The sequence below is a fragment of the Pezoporus flaviventris genome, unplaced genomic scaffold (genome assembly GCF_033815535.1).
Source record: "Pezoporus flaviventris isolate CSIRO_AGI_PZ_B2104156 unplaced genomic scaffold, CSIRO_AGI_Pfla_v1 ptg000066l, whole genome shotgun sequence".
NCBI lineage: Eukaryota > Metazoa > Chordata > Aves > Psittaciformes > Psittacidae > Pezoporus > Pezoporus flaviventris.
Window position 1 is genome coordinate 21622046 of NW_026892614.1, and position 24707 is coordinate 21646752.

The following is a 24707-nucleotide window of genomic DNA, read 5'->3' on the forward strand; positions in this document are numbered from 1 at the left end:
GACTGTACAAATTTTCATTTTCCATCTGCCAAACCTAATTACAACTACTGCAAAATACTTACAGATACTTATTTTGAAAAGTGTCATGAAAAAGAGAGGGGAGTAAAATGGTTTGTTACCTCCTCACTGGCCCTTCTGCTGTTTTTAGGTAGATCTGTTGCAGTGTGTGTTTGAGCAGTTGAGAAAAAAAACAAAACAAATGATGTGGGTTTTATTCTTTTTCTTCAGACTCATGCCTCTCTTAGGAAAATACCTCTCATACAAAGAGGAAACGGAGGCTGACAAGGATGAAAGTGCAGTGACTCAGTATCCAGAACTGTATTTCTGTGGCTAGAAAAGTGAAAAGAGAGTCCCAGCTCAGCAAGGTAACTTGCAACTGCTAGGAAGAGGGATTTAAGAGGATCATGTGAAAGGAAGAATTGCTGCCTTCATGGCAGGAAATGGCTGGAGCACTGAGGCTTTGGCAGGGGAAGGTCAGCACTCAGGCTGGCTTTGGGGAGGCCCAGAGGAGGTGACTGAATGGTGTGGATGGGCAGGGAGCACATAGGAAGTAAATAATAGAGATTTAAACCTGGTTCAGAAATGACAGGGCTCACTGCAGGTGCTGAGTAGGGATATGGGAGAGCAAAGTAAGCTTTCATGTCTAGTTGGTTGCCCCTTGTTTTGGTTTTGCTTAAAGACAAATACAGACAATAGGTGGGTAATCTTTGAGTGTATGAGTCATATAAAATGATGCCATTCAGGTACTGCCAGCAGATGCTTCAAATAGGTAGTTTGAAGCAGAGAGCTGGTTAGCTAACACAGGCTGAGAGCACAATTTGCTATTTTGCTAGAGACAGTCTGATGCCCTGACTCCTCGTTCACATGTAACTTGTTCTGAACCAGCCTTTGCATTTCAGGTTGTACCTTTAAAGCTTTGAAGAGATCACCACATCTAAAAACATACGATTCTCCTTTCTTCTTGAGAAAGTCGTACAGCAAAATCTTTGTTTCCCTTCAAGTCCTGGTTCCTTATGAGTGAGGCAGCGTATTTACTATGATTTGAAACTGAGAATGGTGCCTAATGTGAAAAGTGGTGTAATATCTTCCTTTTGCTGGGAGAACTCTGCTGTTTTTGTGGTGCCTCAGATGCCTTCTGTACTTAGGTTGTCCTGGTGCTCTTGCTGGGTTTGTGGTTCAGTGCTCCCCAAGACTGCAGTCTCTTCGTATCAGAAGGAGAGTCTATGAGGAAGTGTCTTCCTTCTGACACTTTCTTCTTATGTTAGAGTTGTTTTTACAGGTAGGTGAGATGTTTTTCTTTGGCATGACAACTCTCCTGACAAATGGCTAGTTAGCAAGATGTTCTTTTGATGTTGCTATGCATAGAGCACTTGGCTTACCCTCAAAGTCCAAGTGTTTTATCTACAGTTGTCTTTCAATGTGTGATTCAGGGCCTTGGATCAGTCAGAACCAGCTACTGAGTTTTGTAGAGATTTTTGTGACATTTATTGACACTGGGGTTCTGCCAGCTTCTGCTTTTTATGACCTCTTTAGTCATGTGGGGCTCTTCAAATTGTTTTACACTTCAGTTAGAGGTGCATCTCTGTTATGGCAATACTTGATCAATGCATTCAAGTCTCCAGTGAAAGCAACATACAATCATAAAATATCCTAAGTTGTAAGGGACCCATAAGGATCATTGAGTCCAGCTCCTCACAGAACTACCTAAAACTAAACCATATGACTAAAAGTGTCATCCAGATGCTCCTTGAACTCTGATGGGTTTGGTGTTGTGACCGCTTCCCTGGGGAGCCTGCTCCAATGACTGACCACCCTATCAGTGAAGAATGTTTTCCTAGTATCCAATCTGAACTTCCCCTGACGCAGCTTCATTCCATGTCCTTGTGTTTGTTTTCAGTGGGCAGAGCCACTGAACTGACAGCACCCACAGGCTTAAGCAATTCCTTGAAACAAGCACGTAGCATCCTGCTTATTGATGAGCTCCTGTAGGTAATAAAGTGCATGTTGCCCCTTTAAAGACATACCTTGAAACACCTGGGAGATATGGCAACCTCACAGTTACTGAAGCCTGGACTCTGTAGGATTTGCTCTGAAGCTAGGCAGAAATACTTCTCTTTTATTTGGGTAAGTGACCTATTTAGCCTAATTAGGAAGTGCTTTGGCAATGATGAAGCAATATGAGCACACAGGAATGCAGAAAGCCCATCTTCACTGTACACAGATAAAGGGAAATGAGCAAATAAAATATGAGATCCCAGAGCAGAAAGGATTGTAAGTTGGCAAGAGAGAGAGAGCTCTTATTGCAAGGTTGATATCCCTAATTGATATAAACATGAAGCCCTGTGCAATCTGTGGTAGTTAAAAGATACGCATCTAAATAATATTTAAATAGATTCTTGCACTTTTAAGACCCACTGGAGTGTAATTGTATTCAACTTAATTAAATGAACCAAACCCCCTTGATAACTGCATTACTGCTCCTAAATAAAACACTCTCCAAAGAGACTTCAGGATGTTTAGTTAAAGTGATAAAAAACCTGAGCCCACTGCCATGAAGTTTTGCATGAGTCGCTTTATATTTAGTTCATCTATATGCTACCTGCAGTGGTGGGAGAGTGCATGTTAACAGTACTGTACCTCTGCTAGAGTCAAAAGCTGATGCTTCACTGAAGTACTGCAGGGCAGAATCAGTCTTTCTGGTTTTATATTACCTGTATGAATGTAGGGTGTCTATTTAAGCTAGTTTATTAATGCCACCAAAGAGCAGGAGTCCCTCTGCGCCTGTGCCAGCGCTGAACACCCGGTCCCTGCAGAAGCCAAGGTTTGCAGAGCAGGAGTATGTGCAGGCAGGATGGGCAGCATCAGTGAGGGGGGCCTGGGTGCAGCTGGCTAACGGGAGCTATGGGAAACCATTTCTGCTGCTGCTAACATTACATGGGGAAACATGGATCGCTGCCATGCTCAATTGTGGTTGTTTCCTGGTAAAAGAGGGCCTGTCAGGAAGCAGTAGGAGTGAAGGCAAGGTTAGTCTCTGGGTACAGAAGTGCTGGGTGTATCCTCCAGGCTGCAAGCTGATGAATTCCTAGCAGGAAGAAGTAAAAGAGCAGTAGTTTGAGATAGCAGTTTAAACATTGACATCCTGGTTTGCCACAGATGACAGGTAGGCTGCCCTCTGTGCTTGCAGCAATAAATCAAGGGCCAAGTCTTTGGGGTGCACAGTACCCTGTACCATTGGGCTGAGCAGCCAGGGTAACTGATTTCTGTACCTACTCCCCAAAGAGAGGAGAGACCTTGTCGTGCCTTGATGTGCAGAACATTATTTTTTCACACTTTGTAGAACTGGATTTTGGGGTGAAGGGAGATACTTCAAGATTCTCTTTCCCCTTTCCAAAATCTTCACGTGGATAGCATGAGAGTGCTGGTCTCTTGGAAGGAAGCCTCTTGGTTGGCACATGGAGGAATAAGCAATGGTACTTACTGTCACACCCTGCTTCATAATGGCATAGCAGCATTTCTTAATGTTGGGTTGCTCATTTCTGAGCTGGGTGCTGCATGAATAAAGGTGAGGTGCTCCCTGTAGCCCTTGCCGTGTAAGTGCAGATGAGGCAATTGGCATGTCCAGCCAGAAGAAACCTGGGGCAACTGCATCCCCACCAGGCTTTGCTGGGCACTGCCTTCCCTGTGGAGCAGGAGAGGCTGCTGAGATGGTGAGAAATTAGGGAAGGCATGGAGGGCTCTCTTCCTTTATTGATGCATCCCAGAAGCTAGTACTGTTGGGTTTCAGTGGGCTGGGGAATGTTGGAGTCCTTAGGGAGGGCCAAGCAGAAGACCTTTCCCGAATCTTGGGCCTAGCTCTTGAAAAGCTCTACCAAGAGAAGTAGAAATAAAGGTGTGTGGCGTGCACAATGGAACACTGAAGAAGCAAGGGAAATGGGCAGGGAGAACAGAGGAAGAAGGATAAGAAGGTTTTTTTTGAGTGAACTTTTCTGGGCAAGATATGACCTGCTCGTGCCAAACTGTCCTGGTGAGAAGCATAGCAGTTTAAGGTAAAGATGGTTATTCTCTACTGACACTAGGAAAAATTATGTGGGTAGAGAGGAAAAAAGGTCAGAGTAGGTACTTGTCACTGTCACTGGGGGTTTTGTACAGCACCTAGCACAAGACAGAATGAAATACCATTTCTGCCACAAAGCAATTACAGATGGCAAGAGCTTCATAGTGTCAGGGCAAAAAAAGAAAAACAACCATTTTGTAAGCCAAAACAAATCTAGTGCATTTTATTTGGAGAAACTACTTAAGGTCCCAGAAACTGGATAAAGGCTTAATTTACTAAACAAGCAGTTGTTTTGCTATGGATAATGTGGTGACAATTACATTCAGTATTAGCATGTCCCTTATGCATATACCTCTTAGCAATCCATGTATATTGTGTTTCAAGCAAGAATTAACTTGAGCGGTCAATATGTAGGGTATTGGGTGCTATAAAGGTTTTACTGCTGTGTTGATGCAACAGATTCAAATCCGAAGTTTAGTAAGTCCTTTCCATAATGTTTTGTAATGTTAAGATACTTCATTTACAGGATAAAAAGATTAGGTTAGAATAAAATCCCATATAGGAGTAGAATATTAGTGTACCAATAGATGGTATTAATATTCTGAATGTCATTCATATGTGGAGGTTGACTTACAGGCAGAGTTGCAAAACCTGTAGAATAATAGTTGCCTATTCCTAAAATAAAATCACCCTTTGAATGCTTCTCAGCATACTCCTAAGAGTATGTTCATAGTGAAACCCTTATTTTTATAGTAGTTTCTCACTTTTGTTCTCCCCCCCAGTTGAAATGAAGCCAGAATTTCATACAGCAGAATCCTTGTTGGATAGGATCTGAGAGTGTTTATGGCTCATTCACTTAGATGACTGCATTTTATTGTTTTATTGTGTTTTACCAACATGCCTGTCTGTAAGGGAAGGCCTCTTAGTGATTATTGGCATAAAGCAGAAATCAGTTTTAACTATGCTTGGACATAAACATAACCAAAGTTTGTTTTCTCTGAATCTACCATGCAACTTTAACACCTTAGGGAATACTAGGCTTGCTGAGTTTATGCAATGGCTCTGAGATGCTGTTCTCAGTTTTTGTCTTTAAATATCCAATTTTTGTGGGTTTGTTTTGTTTGTTGATTTTTTTGTTTATTGTTTTGTGGGGTTGTTTGTTCATTTTCTTTACATGTTTCGTGTTAGTTTGATGTTTGGTTTGGGGTTTTTTGTTACAGAAGATTTGTTCTTGTCATGCTGTGTTACTACTAAATATAAAGAAAAGACACAAATTTTATTGAGATCTCCTTCACTATTGCAGCTGATCTGGCAAGCACACTGAAATAAAAGATTTATTTCATCATCTGCTTAAGATTTTTGGCTTTTGGGTATCTATTTCATTAGACTAACTTAAACATGAAGCCACCCCATAATGTCTGTTAAAATGTCTCAATCCTGAAACAAGAAATTCATCTCTATCTCCTTGATAGTGCTTCAATCACATATTAATTTCATATCACATGTTAATTTCTTAATTCTTGCCATTCTTCTTTTTACTGTTTGCTTCTGTTCTGAGTGTCAAGATAGAAGCCTGCTGCAGCTGGTGTGCATGAAGAGATGCATTTGAGGGAAGTGTCTCGGCAAGCACAGTGTGCAGAAGGAGGAGGCAGCAAGAGCAAGGGAAACAAAACTAATGAGAGGTGATGTCAGGTGCAACTATTACATGGATGAAGGAGGAGTTACTCTGCTTTACACGCTGGCAATGATAATTTGTGCCTGACTGCTGACCAGCCTGGTGTGGGTAGTGGTGGCATGGCAGGTATCGGAGCAGACAAGGAGTTGCATTTTGATGAGCTTAGGGCCCATCACCTCAGGAAAAGGAGGATAGAAGATAACCTACTATTATTAGGGAAGCTGGACATTAAGGGTGCTTTGAACTAACGTTTCAAAGCACCCTTATAATATAAGAATAAAATTTGCATGTAATCTTGTCTGTCAAAATAATGAGCGTGTGAAAGAGCTGGTTCTACTTGTGATAGATACCTACTTTTTAAGTATGTTGGAATGTATATTTGCATAGATGCAACTTTTTTGTTACACACACATATTTTAATTTTTTTACATAGAGGACTTCCTTGGTTGCTTGTCAGAGAGAGGGATCCCAATATGTGCTTTCAAGTTTATTTTAATTTTCAAAAGGAAAAATGTAAATTGCATTCAGATTGCTTTTCCAGAGATGCTTTATTACACCTTCTTGACAAAGATTTCAGGGCTTTACAGTGAAAAATTAGAGGAAAAAAGATTATATTGCTGATGGTGAAAGATTATATTTCTGATGGTGCACTTTAATTGTAGAATTTTGAAAAGGGAGTTTGTTTTGATTTAAAGATAGGGCAAGATTTCATCTGAATTAGGAAAAGCTTACACAGCTCTGTGGTTTAATATAAAGTTTCTGGGTCTAGGGTGACTGTGCTCTGAACTCAGTTGGGTGCATCAGTTATTTCATGTAACTGATGCAAAAGCTTTGATATCAAACTGTACCATTATTGTGCGTTCTGCTTATTGTACAGAATGTAGAACTGTTTTAACCATGCTGCAGAGAGCTTGACACAATTTGATTAGAACTATTTTTGTAACTCTGTCTGTAAAGCTGTATAGCTTAATGACTTAACCCTCAGATGCCATAAAAATTAATAGAAAGTCTTCTATTGAATCAGTTTCATCTATATGTTCTCATTGTTCTCACAGTGTCCAGCTATAGCGAGGTCAAGGGAACCATGACAACCCTTCAGTATTCTCTAAAATAGCTGTTCTCAATATAAAAATGTCATGACTTCTACACTAAGTATTTTATGCCTTACCCTGAATATCAAGGCAAGCACTGGGCTGTTTGGCCTCATGCTTCTGTCTCATTCACATTTCTGACCTCGCTGACTGTCAAGACAGGCTTTGAACCCGTCACTTCATGGATGGTGGAATTGTTAGTTCTGCTGAATAGAAGATTGTCCTTTCTAAGCCCTAGGAAAAGAAGAGAATGTTTCTGTAGCAGCTTGTTGGGTTCAGTTTTAATGGGAACTGTTTTGAAGTTAAGCCAGAAGGCCAAACATCAGCCTTAATCCTGGCAGAAATAAATTGCTGCCAAGGGGCAAGATCAGAAATAGGTAAAAGACACAGTTGTTATCAAGCTCCACAGGTTTTCCTTATGCATGCCTGTCATCATTATGCAAGTCAGTATTACTGCAGGAAATTGAGACACAAGCCCTAGACAGAGAGGTAAACATAGGTGTGACTCTTATTTTGAGAAGGTTTGGATCTGGTTTAAATCTGCCTCCTTAGAAGGAGCTGTGGAGGAACGTGAAATACCGTGTCAGATTAATTACCTGTAGCCTGAATTCATGCATTAGTATATTTTGGGGTGCAGAGAGGTACACTGCTAGTACAAGGTTGCCTAGGGAAGAATGCACAAGTTACTCAAGCTTTCATGACCCTGTATTAGGAAAAATATCTAAACTAGGACTGGGATCTTAGTCAAAATTGTCCCATGCGAATCTGAGCAACCTTTGCTTTCTAGGTAAGCTAGTTCTGCTTGACTTTAAACAGCTTATAGTTTGCTATGTAGGTATGAAGTCCTGTTGAAAACGGTGTTTATTAGGTACAAACGTGTTTCCTTTCAGTACATGTTCTCATTTCAGCACTTTTTAGTCCCTCCTGCCTCTTACCCTTTTCCCTTCCCCAAACAAGCCTGTTTGCTCTGGCCCACGTCCTGGCTTTCATTTATGTACTTCTTACAGCTATCCAAACCAAAGGTATTATTGAAATGCGGGGCCGTGTTCCACAGATTTTTGGTAGGCGTCCCTGTTAAGATCAACTGCCAGCAATAAGCTGCTAATGTTTACAGTGACTCTCCACACAGTAGTCCTGTGTTTCAAGCATGGAAATGGATTTTTCTCATCTTGGGCTGTGACGGTCAAAAATATGCCTTTGCTAGAGCATGACTGCAGAGTTGTGAAAGAGCATCTTCCCTTTGTGTGTGCCCTTTCCATGTACATTTATACTTTAATAGGAAAAAGTCAGATCTTTTCCCTTATGGTTTCTGACCTCTTCCTAACCTCCCAGTTTATGCATGTGCTGTGGCCATAGCTGATTAGTTTTTAAGTTAGGAACTTGTATAGTACATTGTGTGCTGTAATCCACATTGCCATGTGCAGATGGAGACCCATCTGTCTCCCTGACCAAACAGGCTTGTGGCATGCATGCCTTTTTTTACAGTTTTGAGATTTGTGCAGTTGCATAGATTTCACCTGATGTCTTAGAGAGTGAGCACATACATCTGATATCAAGACCTCTTTCCTGGCTTTCCTAACAGCAGTTGGAATAGGACTAGGATACACTGGAATATGTAGTTTTGTAATACATTTTTGCACAATCTGAGATAGAAAAGCACAAACACAGGTAGCTTTTTCTAAAGCTTATTCTTCATGGAAATTTATGCAGAAAGTATGTATACTGTGCCAGTGCCTGGTATTTTGGTTTGTATGCAGGTTCATGAAATGTATATGTTACCTAGCAAATTCCATTATTCCTCCTTAGCTAATAGTGTGTGGTTTTTTTATTACTAATATTTAAATATGAATGTGTTTTTACTTAAAATTTATTTCCAGCAGAACTCTCTGACAGAACATTTTTCCCCTTTACACTTGCAGATGTCAGATACAATGGATTTTGCCAGCACATTAAACTAACTGATGTGCAGTGACCGATAAATCCTAACTTTATAATAAGTGTCAAATCGTTCCAACTTTTCTTTGTAGTCACTCCATTAACAGGAATCCCGATGGATTCCTTTGGTATTCACATGCATATCAGAACTAATTCTCTGGGAATTCCAGGGCAATTCATCATTTACTCTGTGTTTTATGATGCCAGAAAATGTTGCATGCATACATTATAAGATGGAAATTTAGGAACATATTTGACAACAGAAAATAGAAATCTGAGGTAACTTCTGTTTTCATTATAATATTTTATTAAATCTTCATTTTACATTTAATCCTTTAAAACTAGTGGGTTGTTTACTTTCCTGGCTATGAGACTATTCTATGGAAAGCTGTCAGGCAGTAGTGAAGTCTTAGGAGAAACATGTTCTAGCTTTTTACAAATAAATTAAAGCATTTCAGGAATTATATTTCTGCTCACTATTTGTGTTGCTTATGAGTTTTTTCCACCAGAGATCTGTGAGGTTATATAGCTGGAACATCGCAGTTTGTATGGTAATAAACATAACTGGTGCAAAGCAGTCTTCATGGTAGGGCTTTGTTTAACTGTGAAATTTGTAACAAAATGAGAAAGAGTTTATTATGAGGTCTTGGTTTTAAAAATATTACTGACCTAAAGCAGTTAAGAGCCCATCAGTTGCTACTGAATTACAGATACAGTGGTAGGAATAAATTTGAAAGCTGTGGAGCTTCTTTATTACTCTCATAAGCCATTTCAAGTATGGGACCTATGTCAAAATGAGACAGTGGTGCATAACTGAAGACATTATACATTTCAGTGGTTTATGATTTTTGGTATCAAATAACTGTATGCTTATTTTCCTACCCGTGAAACTAAAATGACAGGCCATGTTTGCTTAGACCTTGTTGTATTAGTATTAAAATTGAGACCACAGTGTAGGGCTCTTAATAGGAAGACTTTTTTTTCTTTTATCTTAAAAATCATATGCAAGCCAAATGAGGAAAGCAAGAAAGCAAAAGGAACTTACTAAAATTAACATTGGCTTTTATTCTTTATGCATCCATAATATGTAATTCTTTATTCATCAGTAATATTTAAAAATATTATTAGTTATGAATGCTTTTATTATTCTATTTTATAACAAAGCTGGGGATATTTTTAAGACATTTTGGACAATTCCTTTGACTCTGTAAGGGAATGAACAACCTCTCAAGTTAGAGCTTATGCTTTGCGTATAAATATTTTAAAGTACCCCCCAAAAAATAGTACATAGAACTGATGGTGATTTTGTGTGAGAGTTTAGAATTGTTTGGACGAGGTAGCAGTCGATGACTGGACAGACAAAAAAACGTAGTTCAAAATTCATCTCGTTAGTTGTAGTTTGATCTCTAAAGTAGATCCCCTCTGCCATTATCAATGGGTTATAAAAGTAAAGCATCTTCTCTTTTAGTTTTGCCATACTTTTAATAGCATTTGAGGAATAAAGGAGGTGGGTGGAGGATTCCTACATATAACTGTATAGAGGAATAAAATTAGAGGTAATATAAGTCAGTCATACAATCTTTTGTTAAGGAATGGCATCATTTTCTCACATGTCACATGAGTGGATGCTGCAAGGTGTGAAATACTTGCTGTCTTTGGCTTGGATTGGTTTGGTTATCTGTGTTTCTTTCAGCAAGAGTAATGCTTTTTGGATACCTGTACACATAAGCTCATAAAAGAAGCTCTTTGCCACAGAAAGAAATGATTCAGTTGGCATCTTCCATTACAACTTCCTGGCAAGCTGAGATGTAAATGCAAATGTTTGTATTTTTGTTCTCATTTTTCAAAGCTAGAGACTTCAAACCCCAAAGCTGTCTGCATCTAGCTGGGAGGTTGTGTGCTGCTTTTGTGGAATGGTAATCTCCTAAAGCTAGCTGCCCTTGGTCTGGTAACCCAGCAAAAGTGTATGGCAGAGTTGTGATATGTTTCAGTTACCAGTTCTCATCTCCTAAGATCTTGTGGTTTTTCTGTTCCTTCAATTTTTTTTGGACATTAAGCTTGTGTTCACACAGGACTAGTCTTCCCCAGAGACCTGGCATGAGCTGTTTGGAGCATAGCCTCTAATGTGAATCCGGAGCACTGACAATTCCTTCTGTCAGTCAGGCTGATGCCTGCAGCTCGGCTTCTCTGGACAGTGCAGCACGGGCGGACAGGGTTGCTTGTGAATAGGCCTTTCTTTGTAGTCACGTGCTCACTGGCAGTGGGGCCACATGCGTTCCACAGGCTTTAATTGGGTCTAGCAATTGAGCTAATTTTGTTAGGGGACAGTTGCAAGCCTTCAGCCTTTTAGAGACCATCTTTAAAAAAAGCACAGCAAACTGCATGCTAATGTAAGTGAAAAATGAGCATTGTCAGATCCATTGAGCAGCACCACTGGTATCCTGGAGCAGTCCATGACCATGCACCAGAGGAGGTGGTGGGAAGGTGTGCAGAGAAGCACTGGAGTGTGCTGCTGTCGTCGCCTCAGCTCCACACAGCTCTCATAAGCTAAAGTTCACGTGGTATGTTTGGATCTGGAGTATATCACTCAGTCATAGAATCAACTAGGTTGGAAAAGACCTATAAGATCACTGAGCCCAACTGTCAGTCCAGGGCTGTCAAACCCAACACTAAACCGTGTCACTAGGGGTAAACTGATCTCCCCTTATGGCTGCCCCTTATGATCTCCAGTCACAGCCACCCCTCATCTGCCCCCTCACAGTGGCCCATGCTATATAGCTGCTGCTCCTATGCCTTGTGGCCATACCTCATCTTCCCACAAGATCTCATGGTTACCCCTCATGGCCCATGGCTGCCCCTCACGCCCCATGCCTGCCCCTGCTCTCACCTCATGAGCTCACCTCACAACTACCCTACCTTTCCCCTCATAATCTTCCCTCATGGCTGCCCCTGCTCTCTGCTCACTATCACTCCTCATCGCTATCCCCTCTGTCCCCTCATGATATCCCCTCAAGGCTGCCCCTCCTGCCTTCTCACCATTTCCCCTCACAGCTATCCCACCTCTCCCCTCACAGTGGCTCCTCCTGTCCCCTCACAATCATCCCTCACAACCACCCCTGCTCTCCCCTCACAGTCTGCCCTCATGGCTGCCCCTGCCCTCCCTTCATGATCTTCCCTCGCAACTGCCACTCCTCTCCCCTCACAAACTCCCCTCAAGGCTGACCCTGTTCTCTCCTCATCATCTCCCATCATGATGTCCCATCATGGCCTCTCCTCCTCATGGCCATCTTCACAGGTTGTACCTGTATCTGGGCACGTTTACTCTATGAAATATAACAGTTTTCAGAATGGAAGGAGAAGACGGACTGATAAGGTAGAAAGGTAATTTCATACTGTTCTAATAAAGCAATAGTTTCCCCTCTTGTCTGTGTATTATTACTGTTTCCAGCTCCTATACTCTTAACTGGCAAATCTTATCAAGGAACAAACAAACTGGCTGGGGAAGATACTCCGAAGTGGGCATTTTTTTGTAACCCTTAGAGAGGGATGTTACGATGGAGTGGCTGCAGTTCAGATGTCATGCCATCTGTTTGGAAGTCATACAGGTTTTCTTACTGTCTGCAACAGCAAGCAAACAAAGGCTAAGTTTTGGGGTTGCAGCGCTGTAGCATTAGTTAATCCCTACTGAGGGTGCAGACCTAGTGAAAGCAGCTCATTGTGCCTGTGGGATAAGCAAGCATGCCCTCAACCAGTGGAAGAGTGTCCAGGTTCACAGGCAGATGTGTGGAGGTTGTGGCACGGGCAGAAAGTCAGTTTCTTTCCCAGTTTGCTGGAAAGCAATGGATGGCAGAGAGGTGGCTGGAGGAAGAGTTATTCTTGCTGCCCACTGAGCAGGTGGTATGCCTGCTCTGGAAGAAAGGCAGGGTAACGCTATTGTGGCTCTCAAAAGATGTTGTTTATATGCTTGTTTAGCGGTGTAGAAAGTTGTTTGTCTGAAGCTCTGGACAATCTGAAGTTCCCAGAAGTGTATTTGCAGTAAGGAAACTGATCTTTTGATATTTGAAAAATCTCCTGTTTGAGATCTTTAGCATGTTGAGAGATAGGAAAAAGAGTAAAAAATACATAGGTATGTATATGTACCTTCATAGAGGAGTGGGTGTGCATACATATATATTTAGCGTAGTTAATTTGCTTCTCTTGCTCCAACAGGTGACATGCAAGTTATTTTCCACCTGTACTGTACTCAGAAGTTTTAAGAAACTGCAGGCTGTTCTGAATTTGGGGAATGTGGAATTTGAGATACCTATTGCATGTGTGGAATTGCACTTTTTTTAAAAAATGAGTGTGTTTCACAGAATCTGAGATTTAATAGGTTTTCAATTTGATTTAAACTGGAATGGGGGGAGGGGTGTTTTCAATTCTCTGGAAGTTCTACCTTATTAGAACAGAGCTGCCTCTTCTGCATAGTCAAGAACCCTGAAAGTAGGACCACATAATTATTTCCAAATGGCAATTTGGTATAGATAGTAAGGTGTGGCTTCTAATTAGAAGATTTCCTCCTAGCGTGTATGCTAAAAGTTTGCATTGCAATGTATATATATTATTAGCATTAAATTATTTCTTAATTGCTCAGTTTTTTTCTTAATATTCAAGAGATAAGTTTGTGTTGCGTCTGTTAACAGCAACAAGGAAACAACACTCTGCAGTGTATTCTTGCTTTTTCAGAATATACACATAGCATAGATTGTTTCCTTTTAAAGAATGTATACAGTAACATGTGTGTTCTTTCATAAGTTAGGCAGATAGAGAACAAAATTACTCCATCCCATCTTTTGGACCTATTTTAATTGTGTGCATGTTGTACCAAGCAAAATGGGTAACTCCCCCTGCCCACCCCCTTGTTCAGTCCTCTGTGGCATACCTACCTGAAGTTTAGAAGGATTTCTCATGCTGCTTAAAATTCAGCCTCTTTTTTGTTTTGTTTTGCATTTTTCCCCTTATTTATCCATCATTTAAAATGTATTAATTTCAGGCGTAATTAACAAATGATTACAATTAGATTCCTGGCTGTATCCAATTCATTAACAATGTAGCAATCCTGCCTAGCAGCCCCTAGCTCCTGGGACTGCGCAAACCATGTTTCTGCCTCCAATATATCTTAAAAGACCAACTGGCAGAGTGTCTTTGTGGGCGGCATAAATGTGCCTGTTAAAGTCATTTGGCTGGAATTGTTTGCAGTCTGGCTGATTGTGCTTATAGGCAAGAAGTTTAATATTTTAAATTGCTGTTAGTCATTGTCAAAGGAAGCAGGGCTACTCCCAAGTAAATAAGGTCAGTGAAATGTACGTAATGACCGATTATTGGATGAGTGGGCAGCTGCTTGGGAGAACCAGGTGGAATATGAATGCATGTTGGGTGGGAAGGAATTGAGGCAGATAGTGCCTGGGGATATGTTGTTCCCCTGTCGTGCATTGCTGTCCCTGCCTTCTCTCTCTGTGTAGGAATTAGCAATGTCCCACCTGTTTCTGAAGAGCTGCTGTGGTATTGCTTTTCCAAACTGCTCTGGCATGTTAGCATGCTTGGAGCTAGGGATTGAGAGGATGACCCAAGAACTGTGTGCTGGATGTGGTGCAGGAAGGGGGTCTCTCTCAGAGTTGTGCTGGTACTGTTAAATTAGAATTTTAAAATTAACCTCTTTTTTTCTTCTGTCTCCACCATAGGATGGGTCACTGGGAAATATTGATGACCTGGCACAGCAGTATGCAGACTACTATAATACTTGTTTCACGGATGTGTGTGAGAGGATGGAAGAGCTGCGCAAACGGAGGGTTTCCCAAGACCTTGATATGGTATGTAGAGAAATTACAACTTCATTAACAAATGATTGCCATTCGTGCCTCAGATGAAGAATCGGTATCTCAGCTTGAAGGTTCTACACAGGGAAATTAACTACGTGATTGTGTTCATGCACACAAACATTTCAGCCAACTCAATTAAACACTTGGAAATTAGTAGGATTAGTTGTTTCTCTAGGTATTTGTTATGATTCATTAAGCCTTGGAGTCTGCATTTCTTAGCTCTTCTTTAATTAAAGTACTTTTGCTTGCTCATATTTGCTTGCAAACTTCAACTCTTGGAAGTCAGATCATGTCTGATGAAAGTGTTCCCTTGCTCCAAGATGCTTCAAGTGTGAGCACAACAAAACTGTGTTCTATTTTTCAATTGCACTGTATGAACTGTTGAAGTACTGCTTCTCAGAAGTCCAAGGCGCATACTGGTTTCAGGCTCCCAAATGTAAGCAGTCTTCAATTTTGTTAACCCTTTTCCATTATTATGCATTACAGAAACTGTAGCAAGGGACATTGGGTCGCTGAAGCCTTAAGAGTGGAGGGACCTTGGGAGGCCTGTGAGCCAACCTTCAACTTCAAGCAGTGTCAACACTAAATTCAGACCAGGTTGCTCAGGGATTTATCTGATTGGGTGTGAAGACCTCCAAGGATGAAGACTTTGCAGCCTCTCTGAGCAGCCTGTTGTACTGCTTGACTGTTTTAACTATGAGCTTTTTTTCCCCTGATATTCTATGCAGTAGCCCCATGACAATTTATAACTGTTGTCTCTCATTCTCATGCCATGCACCACTTCTGTGAAGAGCCAGGCTCCACCTGTTTGATAACCTCTCCATGGGTACCAGCAGGCTGCCAGTAAAAGCCTCATTGAAGGTGTCTCTTCTCCAGGATGAATCTCCTAGCTCTTCTTGTAAAGCAAGGGCTCAAGTCCTTGAGCACTTTGGTGGCCCTCCACAGACCTACTGAAGTTTGTCAACACATTCCTAAGCACACAAGATTGTAGAGTTGGAGGTGGTAGTCCAAGAATGGTCTGAGAGGTGCCAGGGAAGGGGAAGGATTACTTCCCTCTATCTCCTGTCTACACTGCTGTTGACATGGTGTGTGATGCTGCTGGCTGTCGTTGCTGCCCTGGCATGCTGCTGGCTTGTGCTAAGCCTACTGTCCTCCATGCCTTTTCCACAGAGCAGCCCTGCCCTCAAGCATATTGACTGCAGCCTGAGGTGGGCATCATCCATTACCTATTTCCTCCTGGGGTATCTAGCAGGATAGGCCGCTGTACTACTCTGCTTGTACTTGACTTCCAAGTACAGCACGTTAAACACTACTCTTAAAGCCCAACTAGATGTTTTTTCATCTGTGTGGACTGCCTGGGGACTCCCACTTTAGCTGCAACTAAAGGTGACTATGGGTCACCCACATACCTCATTTTTTGTTAGGTTTAAGAAAGAACCTCTTAAGAGGCCTGTTGCAAAAACATCATGTGTTTTCACTTGCTGGACAATTTCCTTACTGTCCTGTAACAGTAGTGAATGTTTGTCAGTACTTATGGTATACGTCTGGGTATTACTGGTTTCTGTGTTTTTTTTCATTGCAGACTTCTTTGTTAGTTTTCATAACATTCATCGTGATCATCTGTGACAGAGAAAAAAGCGCTTAAGTCTGCTTTGTTAGGTCTTTAGTGCTAAGTCTGTGTTTCCCGAAAGTATCGTATATTTTTACATACAGACTTACCGGTATTTCCTTCAGGTCTTGTCTCTCAGAAAACAGGTTACTGAAGGAATTTTTTTTTTTTTTTTTGTGTGTGTGTGTTATTTTGTCACTTACAGTTTTGCTCTGGTGGTGACTTTTGTATAACAACCAAAGTATGGTTAATACCTCTACTGAGGCACAGCACTGTGGCAGAACCAGCATGGGATCTGACCACAGTTCTGTAGTTCCTTTACCAGATCAAATCCTTCAAGACAAATCTGGGAACTGAAGCTGTGTGTCTTCTACCTTTGCTTCCTTGCTTCCCCGGATCCTAGTACTGACTACCAGCACAGAGTCTTTTTTCAGCAGCTGTACATGATGACATGGATTACTTAAGGCTACTTTCTTATTGGGATTCCAGTTTAGCAGCTGAGAGGCTTCCAGAGCTTGGATGGACTACAGACTATAGTTACACAATGAATGGCTGCAGAGAAACTCATCTCCTCTGTCCCACTGAAGCTTGCTAGTTCCTTCTTTATTTTTAAATGGGAAAAAAAGAAGTATTTTGCAGATCTGTTGCTGCCAAGAAGTTCCAAGTGTTAAACAAAAGGCTATTACAGGAAAGCCCTTTATAGACAGACCCTTGAAGCTTCTGTTCAAAGAAGCTGATAGCACAGAACTGTGGTTCTCATAAAAACTCCCATGCTCATTGTGCCTGGTATTCTGGGTAGCTGTTGGCAGAAATGAAACCGTGTTTCAAGGCACTCTTGGAAGGCAGCTCCTGTGCTGGGTAATGAAGTGTGCCTTATGGCAGGAGAGGACTCCCTTCCATTTAGACAGATGGGCCTAATTTGGCTCCCTTCACTTCCGAAGCTGCAGAAGCCAGGCTGGAGAAAGCCATGTGAGCTTAATTAACTCACATCAAAGGTGCAGAGCTTCACGCTGGTTTAAATGGATGTGAGCTAACCCAAGATATATCAGTGAGTGATTCACTAGCTCATTCTGCTTGAGAGAAGCTACAGTTAGATAAAATGGCTATGGGAAGAGACATCTGGAGATTCCTTTTCAGTGACTCTCGTACTGCGTTTGCTTGCTCTATTAGTCCAGTGATGACTTCTTGAACTGTCAGGTCAGAGAGAAGGTATTGCAATTGAAAATTAAATCAGTGCTCAATTTTTGCTACATCCATCACCACCACAATACAGTTTCTGGATATCAGATAGCCATTCTGCTGATAACACATAAGACTGTAGATATTAGCTCACATCCACAACAACAGCATTCAAACAGTGGTGACTGCAGCTGAAACTCACTCTCAAGAATAAGTGGGCAGGCTTGACTTGTGTACACAGGTAGCAGGAAGTGGCTATATTGACTGGAATGTATTTTTGGTGTAATAGAGTAGTAGGCTCTTTTATAATCTGCTGTACAGACAGGAGTTGGTTTAAACAGCAGAACTATTGAAGTGACTGCAAAACTACTAATGTGAAAGTCAGTTCAGAAGAGTGACTCATTTGTTGTGATATTTTTCCTCTCTTTACAGTTTGAAGAAAGGTGATGTATTTGCAGAGGGTTTGGAATAGTGAGTGGGGAGTAATGCTGGTGAAAATGCTAGAGCATCTCACAGATGTGCTGTGGTAGCAAAATACATGCACCCGATAGCAAGTATATGCAGCCCCAAAATTGTTATGCACCAGTATTATTGGGCTGTTAGTCCAGCCTGGCTTTGTTCTGTTGTACACTGCTCTCCTGACAGGGGTGAGGAGGGACAGTTCTGTATATATACCTTCTCTTCCCAGCAGTGTGGCTGTGTCGGACCTGGAAGTAGGCAGTACTTCTGGGGATTTGATGGAGTGAAGGTTACTGATTCATGAGAACCATGTACCATAGGATAAACCCAACTCCTGCGCAGAGATTGGGTTTAAATGAAGGGTAAGGGAGTGGGGTAGGGGAGGTGTAAGTCTCTGTTGACAGCTATCTCAAAACTACAGATCCCATGTGCAAAAAGTATCATAAAGCAAAAGGTACTGGGATACATCTTTTAGATTTTATAATCATGAAAGATCAGGCAGTCAGCAGCTGTGATGTAGCTGGGAGGCTGCAGCTTGCTTTTTGGATGACAGTCTGCCTCTAAAATGCATTATGAGTCATAAATAATATGTAGTAGAAACATGAAAGGCCAAAGTTAGGTTTGGAGCTGCTTTTACTGAACAAAGAGTGGGTCACCCCAGGGGTTGAAGTGTCCTCTAGAAGTTGCCCAGAGAGGCTGCATCAGGAGGGCAGTGCAGTAACAAAGAAGTGTCTGAGCTGGCAGAGCTTTGCCAGGAACATGTATTTCACACCGGCTCGCCCAGATTGCCCTTTGTAGCGTGTCCTCTGGAAGGACAGAAATATGAAGTGTTTATTGCTGCTTCTGTACACGTTGAGATCATTTTAAGCTATTTGGGAGCAAGTGTTGATATCTTGATTATATTTTGTGCTTTCTAATCAGCTCTCCAACCTTTCCTATCAGACCATGGCCATTTCAGTCTAGATATCCTGCTCTGGAGTTGAATTTTTAAAAAATCACTTGGTAAAATTGTTTGGGAGAGCAGCATATCTTGTAACAAAACAGTAGCTGCAGATGAAGCTGAGCACAGAGTATTTTGCCAAATAGGAGTTCCGTCAAGGATTGTTAGTTGTCCCTAACCACAGTAACTGCTTTTTGCATTTGGAATTGTGCCTCTGTTTTTGTAATGGAGAATGTGCTTGGGTTTGGACATTAATGTTTGTGAACAGAATGGGAGTTGCCCACATTTCCTAGCATTTGGCTTATTCCTGTGCGCCATGTGGCTTTCTGGCTGAGGAAGAACTGCAGTCAGAGTAGCTATAGTGGATTTTCAGGCCTATAATGAATATATCACTGGTAATACTGAGCTGGACATCTGCTAAAATGCAGTTACAGCCAGAAAAGTGACTCTGTGAGGATGACACTTTGGTACGGCTTGTACAATATACTCATCTCTAAACTGGAGAGACATGGATTTGATGAACAGACCAATTGGTGGATAAGGAGTTGACTGGATGGTCACGCTCAGAGTTACAGTCAACAGCTCGATGTCCAAGTGGAGACCAGTGAGAAGTGGTGTTCCTCAGGGATCAGTATTGAAATCGGCCACATGGACAGTGGGATTGAGTGCATCCTCAGCAAGTTTGCCAATGATACCATGCCAGCAACACCATGCCATCCACAGGAACATTGACAGGCTTGAGGGGTGGGCCGGTATGAACATCATGAAGTTCCAAGTGCAAGGTCCTGCACCTGAGTTTGGGCAATCCCAAGCACAAATACAGGCTGGGAGGAGAATGGATTGAGAGCAGCACTGAGGAGAAGGTCTTGGTTATGCTGGTTGACAAGAAGCCAGCAGTATGTGGCTGCAGCCCAGAAAGCCAGCTCTGTGCTGGCCTGCATCAAAAGAAGCATGACCAGCAGGTTGAGGGAGGTGATGAGAATCCCCCTCTACTCCACTGTCATGAGACCCCCTCTGCAGTACTGCCTTCAGCTTTGGGACCTAAAACACAAGAGGGACGTGGACCTGCTTGAGCAAGTCCAGAGGGTGGCCAAAAAGATAGCCAGAGGCCTGGAGCACCTCTTGTATGGAAACAGGCTGAGGGAGTTGAGCTTGTTCAGCCTGAAGAAAGCTGCAGAAGGACTTTAGAGCAGCCTTCCAGTACCTAAAGGGACCTACAAAAATATCTGGAGAGGGACTTTTTACAAGGGAAATACAAGAGGTAGTGGCTTAAAGCTGACAGAGGGTAGATTTAGATTAGATATTGGGAAAAAAAATCTTCACTGTGGGGGTATTGAGATACTATAACAGGTTGCCCAGAGAAGTTGTGGATACCCCATACCTGGCAGTGTTCAAAGCCAGGTTAGATGGGGCTTTGAGCAGCCTAGTCTAGTGGAAGATGTCCCTGCCCATGGCAGGGAGGTTGGAATTGGATGAGCTTTAAAGTCCCTTCCAACTTAACCATCCTGTGATTCTGTGATCTGCTTCCTTTGTATCTTCAGAATCATAACTGCTTGGCTGACTGACAAAACCAGGTTTGCCTTGCCTGTCAGCAGGGCAGAATGGCATTAATGTAGTTGTGAAAGAGCAAACCGCATTCTGTTGTCTCATTCATCACTGAGCATCCAGCTAACTGCTGCTGCCAAGGTCTGTATTGTAGTTGATGATTGTGAAGTCAAAGAACAGCTTGAGGTTTTCTGATTGACTCTGACAGGTAGGATTGTGGCACTGAGAAACTGCACTAATCTTTTGACTTGTAAACTACATATGTTTAAAATTAATGCCACTGGAAAGCTGTAAAGCACACAAGTATAACTTTATGGGATTTTTTTCCATCCACTTAATTCATTTTGATGCATAAAAGGGGGAAATGTTCAGAATCTCTCTATGTACATGGTGGTAAAGTTCAGTGTTTTTTTACAGTACCTGCACATGTGCATATGCAGAGTCAGAAAATACAAATGAACATATAACCAACGTGAGTTTCTTATTTTGCTGCTCACAATGTATGTAGTCCTTAGAAGGCTTGGATGTGTGTGGTTTTGAAAGATGCTCAGCAGTCAGTTTTCAGTTACAAATGGAGTTGACCATCTAGAAAATGTCATCATGGATAAGTGGTATATGTCCAGCAAGGCAGAGTAGAGGAAAAGTGACAGTAGTCAAATAATTAGTAATTTGAGTGGTAAAGTAAGTTGGCTTTAACCTTTTTAGAGTATATTTGTCTGATAGGTACTGCTGGTTGGTGATATCACAAGACTACTTGAGAAAGTAGCCAGCCCTCACTGAAGGATACTGAAATACCCAAAACTGCTGCAGTCAGTGATTGATCTGTATTTAAGAAATCTCCATGATGGTTAGCCACTGAAACTGGAGTTAGGATGCACAATAGCTTTGTGGAGTCTGCCTGTGCCTGCTCTATACCTAGCTCTAGCCACATCTGCTGTCCTTTTCATCTTACATAAATCTCAGGATCCTAAACCAGACTGTATTCCCTGCCATGAAATCATCAGTTCTGTTTTGCAAATGCAATACTGGCTGCTTTTACCTTGTCCTGAGAGGACACCTCTGTATCTTGCTGTTTTGTCTTGCTGGCTGCAAGAGGCTCTCTAAAGTATAAACAACATCTGAGTTGGATTAAAAAGTTATCTACAGTGCAAAAAAAAAAGAGCTGGAGAACACACAGATAAGACTTATTAAATTTTGGAGAGTTTCCAGGCCTTATCAGGCAGACATGCAAGAGAAAAAGTAGCAGTAAAAGTCATGGACTTTCAAACATTTGTTTTTTGGTTTTGTTTTTCTCCAGTACAGCTTGAAGTAGAGAGAGTTTGCCTGAATGACGTGCACAAAGTAGGTTTCCGTAGAAAATACATAATAGAGATTTACTTTGGGTGCAGTCTCAGTCTCTCAACATTTTATGCTTTATCTTCATTAATTCAATTCATAGTAATATTTTCATCATTAATGGAGCTTTTCAAAGGTAGACACAATGGAAATTCTGGAACAGACGGGCTATTTTTAATGTCTCATGTATTGCACACCAAGACAGCAAAGGCATTTAAATACAGAGCTAGCATTAAACATGAAAATAAAGCAAGGCTTGTTCCATACACAGCAAAGTGAATACTGTTCTTAAACAGTTCTTAGTCCACTTAGCACTAGCAGATTAAGTAAAAATCTCCCTGCTTTCTGAAAGCTAATTATCTCCTGCAGTCTCTCTACTGTTTTTGTTGGAAGTCCATTTATGAGTAATCCCTTGAGCAAAATCTATTTATAGGCAGAGTTTATAGGCTGGAGACTCGGCAGACTGCACAGCTATGGTGGTTTGGGTGACTTTGTCTTCCTTTTCATACTTTCAGAGGGTCCTTGGTTTTTGTAGCATGATCTTCAGTTTACCACTTGTGGTCTTCTGATGATGTTTGTATTTTTGGCAATGTCAGTGTTACAGGAAGAACAGGTTATCAAAGTAATTGCTGTTTTTTTTCTGAACGGGTAATACTGTTATGAATAAAGTAATATTTATGTTTAAGTAGAAAAGATAACACACTTCTGGTAGTCTTGACTGGTAACTGTGGAGCGGAGAAATTCTCCTTAGCATTATAGATGTTTTTCTAGCTATGCTTGATCTTTTAGCATCATCTGTAGTGATTTTCTTGTCCTTTTACACTCAACAGGACTTTTACTTTAAACCTAAGATCAATTGGATATATATTCTTACTGTGCTGCTCTTTCATGCTAGAAGCAGTGTGTATCTGTATCTGCTGGAACTGACAGACTAGATTTGTATTAACTCTGTGATCTAATCTCATTGGAGCCTGAGGACTTTGGGGGGAGGAGGGAATTGTTTGACTAAGTTCAGCTCCTTTTGTGTATTTTTTTGTCCAATTCCTCCCCTCTGAATTTAAGATGACAGCAAAAATGGAAATGTGCAGCATCATTCTATCTGGACCATTAGGTAAATTTCATTGTAAAGGATACAATAGAGAAAGGAAATTAAACTGTCGTTTAAGAAGGTGCATCTCTGAGGGGAAAAAAAACCCTAACAACAACAGAAAAGGCAAAACCAACAAACAACCCCCTCAAACACCCAAACTCTGTGGTGAACTGTTTCTGTGGCATGCAGCCCAGCTTGCCATTCGCATATTACTAGAAGAATTCCAAAGTACCCAGATGAATGGATTTACTCTAGGAAGGACTGCAACTGTATTGGCTGTATCAGAAAAGTGTCAGACTTCTGCAATGCAGTGACAGCTCTAAACCAACAGAAGAATTAACCTAGAAGGCTTAATGTCTTGTATTTAGTTTACTCGTCTTTGTCCTTGTAAAGCTTCAGCTTGACTCCCCAGGCAGCCTCAGCCTCTGTGTACTCTCCTTTCATCCCGCAACCACTGCTCTCCAGTGCATCTGTGTGAGGTGAAGGTGGCCGACTACAACTTCTGATGTCAACTAATTGTTGTGCTAGCTTGCATTTTTTTTTTTTCTAAGCCCTTGTGTAAAGGAACACTACCATGGGTCCTTGAGAAATAGTAGGGTTATTGCTCAAGACAGAAGTCTTGAAGTTAGTGAGATATTAAAAAACTGCACTTACAAAAACTGTGACAGCCTTGTGGGTCATCAGGAAAAACAGGGTCTTCTTAATCAAGAATAAATTGAGAGCATGTTTTGATGAAAATGAGAAACACATCGCAAGTGTTTGTGCACATCTGGGATGTGTTTTGGGACGTCGCTCTCCACAGCAGAAGGACTGTCCTTCAACAAAGATGCCTAGAGGAAGGCAGGCCTTTTATCTCTCCATGTTTTATCTTCTCTGTCTTGTGTAGGTTTCCTGTTTCAGCAGTCTCTCCTGAAACACACAAGGAAATCCTCTGTTTCAAGCAAGATAGTCTGTGAATTTTGTTTTTGATGGAAAACTCAAGTAGTTTGAGGACATGTGATTTCTTTGGTGATTGATCATCTTATTTTCCACAGAATAATGAAAAGGAATGGCTGTCAGCTGGAAACCCTTCTTCCTGACTCCCATGTCATATCTTTCTTTATTTCTAATGTCAAGTTTTCCCCAACAGTTTAGATTGCAGCTGTATCTTACATAAGGGAATGATGTATTTTGGGATTACTACATCCAGATTTTCCCTGGCTATAAGTATTTTTGGGCTGGTCAAGCAAATTGAGTTGGAGAAGACAAGAATAGTGTAAAAGTACATGAAAATGTATGGGTAATATTTTGCTAAAGGATTAAACTTCAGAACCTTATCAGAGGGATTGATTTTTTGCATTACTGGGTGTGATGAGCAGAATCAGTCATGGATTAGGAAGTAATTAAAGAAGAAAGACTTGAAATGATTAGCAAAATCTGGAATTCATAAGCTCCTTATGAAGCTCATACTGGTAGTTTTTTGTTTATGTATTTTACCTGTTGCAGTTGAAGTTCCTGATAAGACCACAGTTATAATAATTTGGTTTAGGCTAAGTGTGAAAACAGTGGCTGTATGGTTGTGTACCCAGGCTCATTTAAGGATGTAAAGAAGGCAGTATTTACAGGAAGAGTATCTTATTGAATCAATGGATATTGCCATGGAAAAGCAGAGAAGCTTTTCATAAGGCTCTATTTGCAAGCCATCCAGATAAATTAGGAAGATAAAAAAAGCTAGCAAAAGAAAATTTAGAAATTGGAAACTTCCTTTAAGACTAACTAGGCTAACTAATAAATAATATTTGAAAGAAGTCCATCTCCCTTTAACCTCCAAGGGGCACACGTTTCAAGCTTCACTCAGCTTTCTGTCTTGGTGCTTCCACAGACCTGTTCAGGTTTCTCCTCACTGTGGTATTCAGCAAAGGTTAAGCCATAGCTCAAGTCCATTTTGACAGAATTGA

General features: G+C 41.3%; 1 protein-coding gene across 6 annotated transcripts in view; it reads left to right on the forward strand.

The window, feature by feature from the left end:
• LOC133278565 (SAM and SH3 domain-containing protein 1-like) overlaps window positions 1-24707 on the forward strand; it is a 535664-nt gene that overhangs the window by 424417 nt on the left and 86540 nt on the right. For 4 of the 6 annotated variants that reach the window (XM_061471499.1, XM_061471503.1, XM_061471500.1 and 1 more), the window contains one exon: window positions 14476-14604. In XM_061471499.1, coding sequence (XP_061327483.1) covers window positions 14476-14604 — 129 coding nt within the window. Of the gene's footprint in view, window positions 1-10061; window positions 11146-12117; window positions 12137-14475; window positions 14605-24707 lie in introns of those variants that run through there. The other 2 variants (XM_061471504.1, XM_061471505.1) reach the window with 2 other exon arrangements.